Source organism: Spea bombifrons, chromosome 4 (genome assembly GCF_027358695.1).
Source record: "Spea bombifrons isolate aSpeBom1 chromosome 4, aSpeBom1.2.pri, whole genome shotgun sequence".
In the NCBI taxonomy this organism is placed as follows: Eukaryota; Metazoa; Chordata; class Amphibia; order Anura; family Pelobatidae; genus Spea; species Spea bombifrons.
In genome coordinates, this window is record NC_071090.1 from 101610143 (window position 1) to 101626407 (window position 16265).

Consider the following 16265-nt stretch of genomic DNA (forward strand, 5'->3'; position numbering starts at 1 on the left):
TTAGTAAATGTCACTCAACCTAAGTGTATAATGATCAATTAATATCATACACAAATATTTATCATATTTATTAACAGCGGGTATTACTCTCACTTTAGTTAAAGATGCTGCACATGCTAGTTTTAGTATTCGGTCCTGTATATTAACCACAAAACAGACCATATTAGGTAATTTACATGGGCGTTTCATACCTTCCAACCACCCTGATGTCATCAGGACAGTCCTGATTTTTGGGCACTCCCCCGCTGAGCTGGCTCCTTGCCCTGCTTTTAATCATGGGTCACTTGGGGAGATCCTATGATCTCACATGACCACCCACTGAGCTCAGTGTTTAAAACAAAAGCAAAAATAATTATTAAAAAAAAATATATTAAAAAATAAAATTAAAGAAAATAAATGAATTAGCAGAAATACTGTATGAATAAAGGAACTTGTGGATTGGGTTCCTATGAATTAAATAATTAGAGCACACAACGGATCATTCTACAGAATTATTTATTACACATCTCATACTCCGTTAGGACTCCAGTGAATTGGATAGCCATGGAATCTCCCCTCACATGATGCCGGCAGGGAAGTTCTTGTCATCAAAGCGGACAATAGTTTCTACAAAGCCATGAGTCCAGCATCTCATAATACTCTTCTAAATAACTCCCGGTCCTTTGTCACTCTGGTTTTTCCTTCATATCCGGGTGATATCCGCAGAAATATGGCCTCCGATGAGAATTTGGCTGCTAGTTGCGATCCGAACCTAATGATCCGATCTGACATGGCTGCTAAGTTCCTACAGGCCTTTAATCGGCCTTTTAAATATAATAACAATGTATAAATATCCTATAGTTTGTCTTTCGTATCTACTACGTTGTCCTTCTTACAGCAGAAAAGGCTGGAATGGCTGAGAAGGTGAATTGGAATGATGCTGAAGTTCAGATAGTTGGTTCCGATGGTTCTCCAGACCTTTGGATAGTGGTTAAAGTGCACGTTCTTCTCCGCTCAGTGACTTCAGATGCCAGTTTGTTCCCGTATCCAGCCCACGTATCGGGTCACACGCGTGTAAACCCCTGGTGTGTCCTTTTTCCCACACCCTACACCCCAGCTGATGATTCCGAGCAAGTGCATGCGTCCATCATGGGAACAGACGAGGGGACCACCGGAATCTCCCTGCAAGAAATAAGACTCGTTACTAACGAGCGACACTGCTTTCCCTGCGTAGAACTTTCCTTCAAATCGTCTAGATTTTGCTCACAGGTCTTTGATTATTATATCATTATATATTTTTCTAGAACCCCCCATGAATTATTCTATTGATCCATAGGTTATATATGTTCCAAATAACATCTTGTTGTAGCCTCTCCCAACACATTATCCTAGCGCAGCACTTCATGGACAATGTTACCTATTCAGAATCATCACGACAAACAAATACTATGTATCCTTTGTTCAAATGGTCACCTTGCATGCATCATCCTGGTTCCTGGTGTCGCCCGCACAGAGCATGTTGGCGGTGACTGTCTGGTTGGACAGACGCTCGGGGGTGCAGAGCTTGTCGGGGTAAAGTCTGACATGACCTTCCTTCAACTGGTCGGAGAAGAATGGGGAAACTGGGGGAAAAAGAGAGACTGAGAATGACTTGGTGTTCTGTGTTTCAGCTGCCTGCCCTCCACGGGGTGCATCGTATGATGGGTATCATGGGTATGATGGGTATGATGGGTATCATGGGTATAATGGGTAAAGTAAAAGTGTTTTAAAGATAAAAATAAACATTTAGAAAGTGGAACTCATTCTGAGTTCCTTGTTTTATTTCTAAATGTAAATTATTACATCAGATTACATCCTCGTTTGTAGGAGACAAGCCAATTAAAAACCTAAAAAGACAGACATATAGAAAATACATGCAGAAAGGGGTTGCTGCTGGTGAGGTTGTGCAAAAAAATAGTAAATGTGGAACCAGTAGAAGTAGAATTCTTATTAACCCCATGGAATCATTTCAGTTCGCCCACGGCATATCTAGGGATCTATCTACATACATGGTCCAAAACAGCCCATTGTGGACACGCGTCACGGATTGTATCAGCTGGAACCTTCATCAATGACACCTGGAAGCTGAATACATCATCTCTACGTGACTAGCGCTAGTACTAATAATACTAATTACCCTTGCCTTTAAGAACCAGGAGTTGACGGGGTGGCTGGTATACAGCGATGCGGGGAGAATATCAGAACATTAAAATGAATGTACCCCCATGGTACGGTAAAGAGTATCACTGGGGGTCCGCAGAATACTATGGGGAGGGGGCTTTCTTACATTCCTCTAGCTTGCCGTATCCAGACATCTCACACTCTGTCCAGTCCGGTAGGGTCAGCTTCGGCTCGGGGAGGCAGGCTGGCCGAGCGCTCTCCGTTTCTGTGGCGCATGTTCCCGATTTAGAATGGAGGTGGAGAAGAGCTGAGGATAAAAATGAGATAAACAGCAGATGAAGAGGGCACGCGATAACGGGTACATCCTAAAATGGACCAAGATTTGGATGATAAAACTCTTCTATGCTCACACCTGAAACCCATTTAGTCTCTCCTCTATATTTACTATTTATAGCGAGAAATATGTCTTCTACAATAAACGCCTATATTTATAGAGGATGAATGGAGGAGGAGAAATGTTAGAACAAGAGGTCATGGTCAGAGGCTTCGATGTAATGTCAGGAAGTTCTACTTTACTCAGAGGGTAGTAGATAAATGGAACAGTCTCCCAGCAGAAGTGGTGGAGGCTACTACAGTGATGGAATTTAAACAGGCATAGGATAGACATAAAGCTTTCCTCACTATAGGACCTGACCTAAGACTGATAGGGGGTTTAAACCCTTTACACCAGAAAAAATGGGCAGACGAGATGGGCTGAATTGTTATTATCTGCCGTCAAGTTCGATGTTTCCTGAATGGGGTGGGTCGTGGATTTCTGCCCTTACCGATGTCATTATCAAAGGTATCTTCGTCAAACTGAGGGTGGATAACCATCTGATCCACGGTGAACTTCTGTTCTTCCTCTCCAGGCTCGACCCGCATCGTGCGTCCCAGTATGACACGGAGTCGGCTCGTGGGAATCCTGTAACAGAGGACCGCTGGGTAAGGGCGACTGGTACACAGTTTTAAAAGATGTCTTGTTACCATAGCAACAAGTAGACTCCATCGGTTCCCTTAATAAGCGCACTCACTATACTCGTTCCGTCAGGAATATACTCATTTTCTGTCAAGTCCCAGACATGTTTACACACTTGCCCCATATTATATCTATCCCCAGCCCTTAAAAAACACACCGGTTGGGGCTTATATCAAGGAAGGCCCCTACACCCCCATAACCCCCGACACATACTCACAAAACACTCGCTCTGTTACACACACACACTCACTCTATCACACACTTATCTTGCACACACTTGTCAGGGGGTCATATAATGTGCGCTCTCACCCCTGCCCTGTCTGCAGAATTTGGGCCGGTCTGGGGGGGCAAATGTTCTCCTGCCCCCTAGGTCGGCCTCCCCAGCCTTGGTGTGATTGTGAAACTCACCCTGCGGTGAAGCAATGTGCCGCAGACAGCACCCAGCACCTGTGTATGAGTGCCGCTCCGCACATGAAGTGCTCCCTCACTGAGTTTCTGGAAGCCACGAAGACGCCCGCCTGCCAAGGATGTGAAGTGATATGCGCTTCTTTGCCTCCCAGCATCCGGAACTGGGGCATCTGGGGCCGGCGAGTGCCACAGGAAGCTGTGAGAGGCAGAGCGTCATCGTAAATACACGGTTTCGCAGGAAATTACAATAATTACAAATCACTTTGTAACAAGAAAAATTTTCATTGTACGAGCAGGACTTCATTAGCATGGCCATAAAGAATAAGCTCAGTGTGGTGATTGAGCAGGGAAGGTCACCCAAGATATCACTTTGTTTGTTACTGAGCAGTGCGCCGAGGATCACCCTGAGAACCTGGTGTATCTGTGGGGCCGGTGAAATGGGTCACGGGCTTAAATGGATGCTACTTACAGCAACGAGGGATCTCACAGAACTCCCAATAGATGACTGTCCCTCGTGCTATATAACACCATGGGCGAGGGCCGTTGTCGGGATTCCTGTGGAGAACAAAAATCGATACTTAGATTAGCAGATATTAATGCTGACAAGTAAAAGGAACTACAATAATAATAATATAATGATATTATTATAATAATATATATTATAATATAATAATAATAATAATAATAATATATAATAATAATAATATTATATAATAATAATAATAATTGAGCCATCAATTCAGATATTTCTAACTTTTATGCACACAGAAAAGCTGTGACACCCCAATACAGAAACCTTACCGTAGAGAAGAGCTGACCATCTAGCACAGACAACGTACAGGTATCATTACTCGCACATAAAAAGAAAGCATGAGTTTTTCTTCTTCTGGTGCCCAGAAGCTAGCACTCACCTACAGTAGTTGTGGCTTCCAAGCCCTAGCCTGCGGGCGTTTCTGTTCCAGGCTGTATATCGTTTATTCTGCAGTAATGGGGAATCCCAGGACAAGCACCGGGACCCTGAAGAGGTGGTGCTGTGTGAACCCCTGTAAGTTGTGCCCCGAGCGGAATAACAGGCAGGGGAGGCTGGTTATAGGAAAAGGGGGAAAAAAATTAAAAATTTGTATACAAAAATGACAAAAAATGTCAGTTTCCCCTACATGTATTGTATATAATTAGCTTTATTATAATACATTAACCCTTCTGACTCTGAAAGGATAAAAATATCCTTTTCTTTGCAATTACTCTTTTTTATTATATAAATGAGCATAATATTCTAGTATTCTAAACATCACATTTAAAAACATATTCCGTGTCTGTTGGCATCACGCTAAATGGATGTATATAGTATATATTTATTTGTGTGTGTGTTTAGAATTAATCCCATTGTACAGCGCTGTGGCATTCAATAAATAGTAAATAATATATTATAGGTAATAATATAGTGTTTATCCCAGTGTAGAAGCTTGGTGCATAATATGCATAAGAGCGCCCTCTTGTGGTACTCACCAAAATGGCAGCTTGAAATATTGCAATACTCCCAGCTGTATCTTCCATCCTTAAACACATGACACCAGGGCTTTGTGTCACCATCAGGGTTCCTAGACAAGAAATTGGAATCCCCACTTTATTACCCCAAGTGAGATCTGCGGGAATATGCTTTACAGCCCCCACACCACTGAGCAATGTAGGCAGTAGCCCAAAATCCTTCACAAAACAGACCCCCTTTCCCATGGGTTGTTTCCAGGGAGGATAGCTTACTGTTATTGTATATTTTTTTTGCGGTTTTCATTGAAATTGTGTAATGTGTGTGGGGTGCTATTATTAAAAGCCCCCCAGTGCTTTAGCGCAGCCCTGGAACTGAATCGATTATCCCTATAAAGCTGATGTACAGCAAAGAGGCAGGTAAATGGAGCCGTAAGATCACGGCGGAAGTTGGAGACCCGTTACCTGCAGTAATTGTGGTTTCCAAGGCCAAGTTTCAGGGCGTCTCTGTGCTGGGCGTTGTATCTCTGCTCGCTGAGTCCTGCCGAGTTCCAGTTCACACACACCGCTCCGCTCTGGGTCTGGCTGTGAGTCCCTCTGTACGCCTCTCCCGATCCCTCGTAACAATCTGCTCGAGTGTCTATGGAAGTGATGGACATACTCGGCATCATTATACAACGCTGAATACTGAGTGCACATTCTAGGTTATGATGAAGAGCGCTCTAAAATGCACGGGATCCCCTTTATTGAGGGTTCTTTTATAAACGTAGCGTGTTTTAGATCTAATCATGTATGCAGCTGGTATTCACGTGTGATTGCTGCCAATAAAAAAGAGGTGCCAACTAATTCGGTGATATTACCTTATCAAGGTTTGGGGCCCTAAGCAAAAAGGCTTCTAGATGTAAGATTGTTTGAGCAGGGACCCCTCGCCTATTGTTTCTGTAAGTACACATTGTTATGTAATGCGCTGCTTGGTATATCCTGCGTACCCATTGTACAGCGCTGCGGAATATGACGGCGCTATAAAGATCAATTAATAATAACATGCATATTGAAAATAATTATGCATAAAATAAGGGACACAAAATTAATGATGGCCAACAGGTTTTAAATAATGCACTACAGGGGTTCCATGGCATTTATTAGTATTGCTATTTATTGTTTTATATAGCGCCATCATATTCCGCATCGCTGTACAATGGGTTTACATGCATTGGTCTCTCCCATTGGTCAGCTCTAGGCAGCTGCTCAATCTGTTTAGATGGTAGCACCACCCCTGCTTATAATAAGTCCATGCCAGGGCTGGCCCCAGGGGTCCTCGCGCTCCTGCGGCAGGGCTTGTGCTTGAAGTAAGGTGGTGGGGCTAGCCTCAATAGATTTAAAAATGGCTGGAGGTGGGAAAAGCCAAGTACTCCTCTCCCAACTAGAGACTAAGTACTGACCGAGAGGCCAGAGGGTTGCTTTTATTATTATTATTAATTATTATTATGATTATTAATTATTATTATTATTTATGGTTTTAAATAGCGCCATCATATTCCATAGTGCTGTACACTACAATGCACTGCTTTACTCTGCTAGTACGGAGAGACCCAGTACCGTCATGCGCAGCTACCGGCACGAGTATATTGCGGCACGAGTATACCGCGCATGTTTCCTTAGTACCTGTTTCACAGTTCTCGCCGGTGAATCCGCTGGGGCAGTGGCACAGATAGTGAGAGGAATACAGGGCCTGCTGGCAAAGCCCCCCATTGTAGCATCGCAGCTCCAGGCAGCCTGTTGGAAGAGACAAGACCTGTGACTTTTTGTTGGTGCCTCATCCCCCATAACATTGTCTTATAATAACCGACCTCGAGGCTGATACCCTAGCCGGTCCTGCAGCCTTCCTTGCCAATGGCACCGATACAGTGTTTTTTGGCCTGTAGTGTGTTTTGTGTTTTCTCCGTTGACAAACACACCATTACCGCACAAACACAAACCCTGTCACATACACAAACCCTGTCACATGCGCAAACAAATATCATTTCTCCCCCCATCCGCTGGTCACACTGCCAATGCCACCAGCAATCCAGATAGGAACATGGACGTAAAGCGTTATCAGGCTGTTATATGGGGCGGAAGTATTGTGTTGCCATATGTACACATTCTTATATGTTGCACAGGACTAGTTAGTGTAATGCCCTTTGTTAATCAACCGGTTCTGATCCGACAGGAGTTTCAGCTGCTGTCTGTCCCACCAGTGTGCATGCAGCATGTTGGTGGCCTCTCACCTGTGACCGGTACACTGTGGCATTTGGTTTGCCCATATTCACACCGACAGAACTCCACTCTCCTGCCAGCCGGGCGCAGCCAGCTATCCCCATTACTGTAGATCCTCCCCGAGGGCCGCTCCATACACAGGGCTGGAAGAGGGAACAGGAACGCATCACCTCTACGCATGGACATCAACACACCACATGGGACGTCCTTCACCCAGATCTTACCATGTCCTATCCCAGTAACCCTTGGCAATGTATCTTGTTTAAATTAACACCATCTCCATTAACTACCAACGGGAGGACTTTTAGGTGTGCCATGCAATGCCAATTAAACTCCCCAAAAAAACATTTCACAAATAACCCTATACAGAGTACAGCGAGGACCCAACATAGATGTCCCTTCCTTATTGCTCACCCAACAAGGCACCTAGAACATTTTTGCTCAAACTCTCTTTTCCTTAATTTAATTTTAACATTAAATGTATCGACCCTATTGACATCCCACAGCAGCCTTCCTTCTTCTGTGATCTTTTCTCTAACTTCTCCTATCCCCACCCAATTCCTCTTTCACCTATCCCCAAGAAGAACCGGTGGTGCTCTTACATTTATACGTCCTTGTTCCTCTCTTCGTACGAAGGTGAAGACCCTAGAGACAAGACGTATACGATTTAGGAATTAAAGTACAGGCTCAGCACAGAATAAGAACCATTAGGTAGCAGAATGAAGGACATTAAGGATGTATGTGCTGGATTTACATTCATGCACAAATAATTGTTGATGTCCTCCTCACCACTTGAATTTATGATGCAATCAATCAAGCAAAACACCCTATGGAAAAAATAAAAAGTTTATATATATATATAATTTTTTTTTATTTTTTTTGAAAGATTAAAAGTTATTGTTAACATTTATTAGGGGACTAAGGTGTTTTTGGAGTAAACTGGTGAATACAATATTAAAAATTCTTGAAAACCTGGAAAGCCAATATATGACGCTAGATCTTACTTTATTGGTCCATAAAAATGTACTACAGAATTCTTTGAGCGCCAAATCATACTCCACCATTCGTGACTATCTCACCTCCGGGCTTGAAGACATGGCTCCACCAAACAAGAGAAGGAGTAAGATCTTCATGACACCCTGGCCAAGAGGAGACTTGCTAGCCTGTAAGGAAAACGAGGCATGGATCAAGATCATAACCCTTTGAAGTTCAAACATTCTTATCATGCGCGCTTAGCGATTTTTATAAACGTCTTTCCTAATTAAAGCAATACAACCAAGTTATTGTACGCTGTGATCTCTGACTTCTGCCATTGTCCATTGTCCACCTTCTGCACCGTCTAGAACCCTGTGATATTAATAACCCGTTTACATTCATAAGTGGTTCTTCTACAACAAAGTCACACACACAAGTTTCTATGTGTGGTTTGGCAACGTTTGCTTTACTCATCCGTTGATATGAGACAAGATGTCAGAAACCTTTCCAGTATCAAGTTCACCCCCATCCCTTTTTCGTAAATGAAACAATAACCATTTGTCTATTCCCGGCAGGAAAGAACGTTAACTCGTCGACTCTGATACCACGGTTCCATCATCATGAAATAATATATATTATCTCATTTGTTTCTCAGCATAGTTAGTGTGGGAATGTAAAAATTTACAAGCCATTCTATTTAAAAATAAAGAAAATTATAATTAAAAAATAATTATATATATATATTTAAAATAACACATACAAACATAAAAAAATTTGCTTTTAAATGTTTTAATGCCGACATCAAATTAAATATATATACAATTTAAAGCGCTAGTTGCAATATTTTTTGATACATTCTCTTTTTTTCCATTTCCCACCTATAGCTGTGTTTAGCCGATCAGTGAAAGAATGATGTGGGATAAGAATGCGCTTTAAGATATCGTAGAATGTGAGAGTCTTCCTGATGTGAAATACTCTTTTAAAATAAAATGGGTTGGGGCAGTGGGGCTTTAGAGCCCTCCCCAGCCCCCAGAAAAGGTTAAAGTACTACAGATGTGTCTGTGATCAAGGTTGCCACAGCTGCAGGGGAAGTGATTTGGGGTATTTTCGGCCCGGGAAGGTAGTCGGCTATTGTCTGTGGCACTTCCAGGAACACGAGGAAGTACAGTAGACATGTAGAATGTATCTAGTGTTGGGCGAGGTGGCCATTGGCATGACCAGCCAGGAGCCCACACTGGGTCTTGCCTACTTAATGCAGAAGAAGATGAGTGGGGAGCCCAAGAAGAAAAAGAGAAGAAGGATTTTTAAGCAGCTTTCAATACGCCAGACTTATTGGGCTAGGAATCCAAATTTACCCCCAAAACAGGACACCAGGGGGTGGTTCTTCCCATGGGACCTGGCAGTCAACCACTCTGGCATGGACTGATTGCCCAGCATCAGGCAAATAGTAAAGTGGCCACCTCATAGAAAGCCCACAATCCATAAATAAAGGAAGAGGGCAAGAGGGGGCAATAATCCCTCAGGCTCCTCTGATTAAGACATTGTTGGCAGCTTTATTTGGTGTATGTTGTTTACATCTCTACACGTGGCTACAGGTTTATCTAGAATAACAGTTCCGGCAACATTTACAGTGCAATTTCCATGCAATTTTCTTTAGTTAGGTAAATATTTGTCGGCCAGAAGTCGATTGAATGTGCGTTGGCTGCCTGTTTCGGCCCATGGTGTTATATGGCCACTTGGCTGACTTGCCACCTAGGCTTAATGTTGCCAGCCCTCCTTTGGTGGCCACCGCCGTCTCACGGAATTGTTCTTGAAAGGAAACCATTGCGTCTTGCAAGGTAGGTGGCGAAGTTTCTGAGGATCGTGCCAAAAAAAATATGTAAGAACAATCAATTTACCAGAAGTAAGAAAAAAAAACGTGTATGTTTTTAGCCTGCAAATATCTGTGAAGCATAGATAACATTCATCTTCATAAAATGTAGGAATAAATAGCACCAAAAGTATATAAGAAATGGTGACTGCTGAGACAGAGGCTGAAATGAAAACAGTTATGCGGACGAAGGGTATTTATGTCATTGCAATGAACCTGTGTTTTTTTTTTAGTGAAAAAGGAAATGTATTCCTGTCACAAAATTGAAGGATATTTTTGTTTGAGTTGGGATCGCCGTCCTGCTGAAATCTAACTCTGTCCCGAAAAGCAGAACAGAGGTAGAGCTCGGTGGGACAGCGGTTAAGAGTGGCAAAATTGGGACTGCCCCACCAAAGCAGGACAGTTGGGAGGCATGCTCTAACAAGGAAGAATTATTGGTGGTGGTGCCATCATTGGTTCTCACTTCCATCCCCTCTTCTGCACCTTCAGGTAGCTTCAGGTAGCAGCCCAAGTTTAAATCGGAGAAGACTGTGGGGCAATTACTGCCTGATGCCCTTGCCAGCCCTGCACTGACTAGAGATGGGCAAACCCATGCATTTTTTATTCCCATTATATTAGTCATGGCGTACAATGGGAACGCCAACAACTGCATTGGTAGTCCAGAAACGTTGAACACTCATTCGCCCGTGCCATGATGCATGCAGAAACTCCCACAACTCCCAGAAACATTAATTCGCTGAGAAACGAACTTTGTGGTGCACGTGATGTTACTGGCAATGGAAACTTTGAGCTGAAACTCAACGTTTATGTGGGGAAGAAATTTTTCACCATATTTTTACCATTGTTAAAATATGGGCAAAGCTTCCCACCAACTTCTACATACCCTTCTTCCACATGGTTCCTTAAACCCCACTTTCTACCTGGACCTTCATAATATACAGTTGCCTAACCTCCTAAGGTCCCACCACCTGTCCACTGCCCCAGAGGTTGCCTTTGCGCTCCACTTCTCAAACGCTTCCCCACCCTTCAGTGACTGGTCTTTGAACTTCTGTGGGACCCATTGGTATCACAAGTGGTGGGAAATACGAGGCCCATGGAGGGGACCTCCGGAACTGCAGCTTCTCCTTAAGGTAACATACTTTAGTATGGATTGATCATCTTTGGGTGTTCTAAGGGACACCTGACTGCCCCATTACGCAAATCCAATATGTCTTTACATAGAATCTGAAGTCAGATCAGACCCATTCGGCCGTCTAGTCTGCCCATTTTTCCTGATGTAAAGACTCAGACTTTAATCAGTCCTCGGTCTCATCTTAGATCCAGGAGCCTGCGTGTTTAAAGTTCCTCTCTCTGTATTACACCCTTCTTAATATAATTACAGGGTTGGGTTCTGTGGAGACCCAGCCAGGGAAATGTTGGAAAGCGGTTCAGATACTGAGGTCCGTGCTGTAGGACTACACTTCTTGTTCCCTTAAACAGCTCTATCCTGTAGGGATAAATAGGGGGCAATCTTCTAATCCAGGTAATCGCGGTGCACAGGGGGCACCCTGTCACCCATCACAGAGATTTACTGTATAAGTAAACATTCGGTGTGAGGTTCTAAAGCTTGGATGGTCAGTCTGTGGAGGGTCTGATACAGCAGAAGGGAGCGGAAGCTGCTCCGTGAAATGAATCAGACCCTACGTGATACATCGCTGCTAAAGTCACATTTGCTGCAATAAGTGATGTGGCCTCTGGCTGCGTTCTGTTAAATTTCTGTTTTTTTTTTTTTATATGTTCTGCTTTGGTCACCTAGTTGTGATGTGACGGCACGTGGCAACCTGTACTATGAAGTAGGGAATGTTGTATGTAAGAAATCATTGCATCGATAATTAACGCATGAATATAAAATATTTGCCCCTGTGAGTTTCTCAGGGGTTTTCAACTCTTTGCCAAGTGAAAATATCTAATGCATAGATAAATATTATATACAAACACAGCTCTGAGCCTGTCCTGATAATCTGCAGTCACATCCCCTTACATTACATACAAACCCAGCGCTGTCTGAGCCTGTCCTGATAATCTGCAGTCACATCCCCTTACATTATATACAAACCCAGCGCTGTCTGAGCCTGTCCTGATAATCTGCAGTCACATCCCCTTACATTACATACAAACCCAGCGCTGTCTGAGCCTGTCCTGATAATCTGCAGTCACATCCCCTTACATTACATACAAACCCAGCACTGTCTGAGCCTGTCCTGATAATCTGCAGTCACATCCCCTTACATTACATACAAACCCAGCGCTGTCTGAGCCTGTCCTGATAATCTGCAGTCACATCCCCTTACATTACATACAAACCCAGCACTGTCTGAGCCTGTCCTGATAATCTGCAGTCACATCCCTTTACATTACATACAAACCCAGCGCTGTCTGAGCCTGTCCTGATAATCTGCAGTCACATCCCCTTACATTACATACAAACCCAGCGCTGTCTGAGCCTGTCCTGATAATCTGCAGTCACATCTCCTTACATTACATACAAACCCAGCACTGTCTGAGCCTGTCCTGATAATCTGCAGTCACATCCCCTTATATTACATACAAACCCAGCACTGTCTGAGCCTGTCCTGATAATCTGCAGTCACATCCCCTTACATTACATACAAACCCAGCGCTGTCTGAGCCTGTCCTGATAATCTGCAGTCACATCCCCTTACATTACATACAAACCCAGCGCTGTCTGAGCCTGTCCTGATAATCTGCAGTCACATCCCCTTACATTACATACAAACCCAGCGCTGTCTGAGCCTGTCCTGATAATCTATAACCAGATCCCCTTACATTACATACAAACCTATACTGGATTGATTTTAACCCTGTTAGCCCTTGCAGATCGTATGCCCTGGGAAGGTAATTGTATCTCTCAGGGGATCCGCAGGGATCTCCTCGGCGTTAGCAGTGGATCCACTTACCGTGGTCATGGCTCTCGCTCGCTTTCAGATCACTGGAGTGCTGGGTATTGTCCCGGCAGACTGAGAGCAGCTGCGGAGAGATGAGTGGAGAGATGAGAGAGGGCAGCATAACTAGAGGGTTAGTCACCAATGAGAAACACAGGGAGAAAGAGAGAGGGGGGAAACACTAGGGGAGGAGAGAGACAGCGGAGAGAGGACCACGGGAGGTGGTGAAAAGTTTGTGCTGAGGGAGGAGAGGCAGAAATAATCAGGGAGAAGAGCAACGCCGATCCGAAGCGGCAAAATCAACGGAAAGCCGGTGCAAAAGATATAAACCGTAGGCTAATCTACAAGAGGGGCAAGAAGAGTCAAGATTTTACCCCAAAAACATCAGAGGGGATCACATATTGTTCAGCCTTCCGGTAGTGAAGGGGTTACAGAGACACACAAGAACTGTAAGCCATTATAAGCGCCAACACACATTATCCTCATAGATTGTAAGCTTGCGAGAACAGCGTCCACTTCTTCTGCACTATTGGTAATGATTTGCACTGTGACAGCGCTATGGAATCTGCTGGCGCTATATAAATACATTTAGTGTATATTGTATACCTCCTGCCGATTTGGTTTTCCGGTACGGAAGCGGATGTATATATATGTCCAGTGTCACTCACTTACATCTCGCGGATACATTTGTGAGGACTCAGCGCTCTCGCCTTGGAAAATAAACGACGTTGTTGCCAATTGTTCAACAAGTCAGCGGAACTACTACAATGTATCACACCGTCCCCATAAATAGATGGCCAAATCTCTAATCTTAATGTCCAAAGCCGTAATATATACCTCACCAGGGCCAGATTGGCAAATGCCCACCGGCTGATAGCCTCCCCCATACTTACCTGATCTGCCGCTTTAACACCAGCATCGGCCGCTGGCCTTAAAGTGCCAGAACCATCTAGTCATCCCTATTCCGGCCCTGAGCTTCAGTAGGAGTGGAGCGGGGCAAGTGAATGAACTTCATTAATTTGGGACTCCAGACTAATGTTGTTTTAAATGGCATACTGGATGGGGCCGGCCACCGAATGTTCTTGGGAAGTCTCCGAGCCCCCCAGCAGGGTCAGCGGCCCCGTCTCTATGTCCAGACTCCCCCAGCGGTCAGCCTGTAATCGCTCAGCGGCCCAGTCGTACATGTGCTGCCAATTAATAAAATATTGTCCAGAAGCCGTGGGTGTAAAAGGAGAATCGTAACGTATAAAATATTCTGCGTTACAGGAAATGTCAAAATAAACCCCATAACAAGACCACCACAAGACCAGGATGAGTGCATTGCGGGACCCTCACACCCTACCCTGTCCGTAGCCATAGCAATGAGATCTGCCGCAGCCTCGTCGTTCTTTCTCTAGCAGCATTTAGCTTTAGATTGTAAGCTTCTGAACCCAGCTCCCCTTTACCTAAATTATTGAGATTTTTCTGTGTTAAAGGGTCTGAAAATTACATTTATTTACGCTTTCTTCATTCAGTTGTATTTGGTTTCCCAATGATATAATATTTTTTGTTATTTCACTTGAAATGTTGAGAAGTTCTTGTTTATTTCGATTCAATTGGGAATTTAAGCAAGTTATTAAATACGCGTCATATGCTCTTTAATGCACGGGGTAGCTGAGAGGACCCCTTAAATATACGCGGTGTCCGTCTTGCAAACATGGGGGGCTCTGCTGAACTGTCGAATTCTGTAGACCCCAACTGTGTTTGCCCCTCCCCCCCCCCAGGTTCAGTAGCCAATCAGTGGTGTGAATCATCGGAAAATGGATAAAGCATAGAGCTGCAGCTTCTACTGGAAGTTAAGTATTTTTATTTTAGTTTATATTTCATAGAATGCATATTAAACTAATCTCAAACTACTTTCACATGTATTCTTCTTTGATGAGGATGCCTGGGACATTAAACTGTCTTTTTAAACAATCTTAAAAGAGAGAGACACACACACACATATATATATCTATCTATATATATATATACATACACACTATTTAATGATGCTGTTGACCTCCCCTACAGACTATGCTGGTGATATCTGTGACACATACCCGAGAGACCTGGATTCCTGGTGTTCAAAGCCTGTATGATATAAACAGCCCGCGGTGACTGTATCTAGCCCAGCGGCTGAGAACCGTTATCTCTCCCCTTCATGCGGGTTATCTGACACTCGGCAGCACAGCCTCGACACAAAGAAGCCGACACCACCCGACATAACCCGTGTTAACGTTAGCCTGGTGCTCCTGACTCACACGCAAGCTAAATGTAAACATACGCCGGAGAACTTCCATTCCAGAGTATACAGCAGACACACACATATATATATATATACACACACACACACACACACATACATACATATATATATATATATATATATATATATATATATATATAAATACACACACACACACATATATATATATACACACACACACACACACACACATACATATATATATATATATATACCGTACCGTACATACATGTATATATATATGTGTGTATATATATATATACACACATATATATATACATGTATGAACGGTCTCTCTCCTATTGAGGTTTCCTAATAACATTGGAACTTCAGTCCCACTAGCCTCGTCCCTTTAGTGTTATTTAGTAGTTAGCGTGTGCTAATGAAACCATACTTTTCCTTATTAGCAGCGTTCTGCCCACACATTACATAAACATCACGCATGGGTGACGCAGTCCGTGCGAGATACGAGCGGGCGACCACGTAAAGGAAGCCTCGTTACGGCCGAGTCCCGCTCTGTGAGTTCTATCTTCCGCAGCATATGGAGCCGTGCGGGGATGTTCGAAGCCGCTATGATTAAGCGCAGGGTATACTGCCATCGCCTCTATAAATAGTTCATAAAGGGCTTCTGGTCATTTAGTAGCCATAAAACAAAACATTAGTTGCAGATTCGACCTTCTGTTCCTTTAATCACATGAAAACGCAGAAGCTTATTCAGTTTCTATGGCAACAACCTATCAATGCCTGTGTCTTTCGTCACATGACAACTAAATGTTCCCAGCAAAAACTTTTTTCTTGATTAAATAATTATTTCTGAGCATGTTTCTAACACTCTATATAGTTACAAAAATGTTACATTCTGCGGCGAATACAGAGACGGGGGCTAGT

The 16265-nt window shown here is 43.5% G+C and overlaps 1 protein-coding gene across 1 annotated transcript; it reads right to left on the reverse strand.

Annotated features, from left to right (window-relative positions):
- Positions 1-478: 478 nt before the first annotated feature.
- PLAT (plasminogen activator, tissue type) lies at positions 479-15343 on the reverse strand. The gene is made up of 15 exons (XM_053463053.1): positions 15172-15343; positions 13106-13175; positions 8383-8466; positions 7906-7948; positions 7315-7446; positions 6710-6820; positions 5510-5684; positions 5069-5160; positions 4474-4645; positions 4032-4117; positions 3563-3758; positions 2964-3100; positions 2306-2446; positions 1453-1601; positions 479-1161 (listed from the first exon to the last, which is right to left on the reverse strand). The coding sequence occupies exons 2-15, from the start codon at positions 13112-13114 to the stop codon at positions 1003-1005; spliced, it is 1686 nt and encodes a 561-aa protein (XP_053319028.1). The 5' UTR covers positions 13115-13175; positions 15172-15343; the 3' UTR covers positions 479-1002.
- Positions 15344-16265: the final 922 nt, after the last annotated feature.

What these genes read in the sequence shown, in the direction of transcription:
- PLAT (XM_053463053.1), bottom strand. An exon ending in CGGCGAGAACTGTGAAACAG is followed by an intron (nt 5,685 to 6,709) that starts GTACTAAGGAAA and finishes TCACTTCCATAG; the next exon opens with ACACTCGAGCAGATTGTTAC. An exon ending in GCACATTGCTTCACCGCAGG is followed by an intron (nt 3,101 to 3,562) that starts GTGAGTTTCACA and finishes CCTCTGTTACAG; the next exon opens with GATTCCCACGAGCCGACTCC.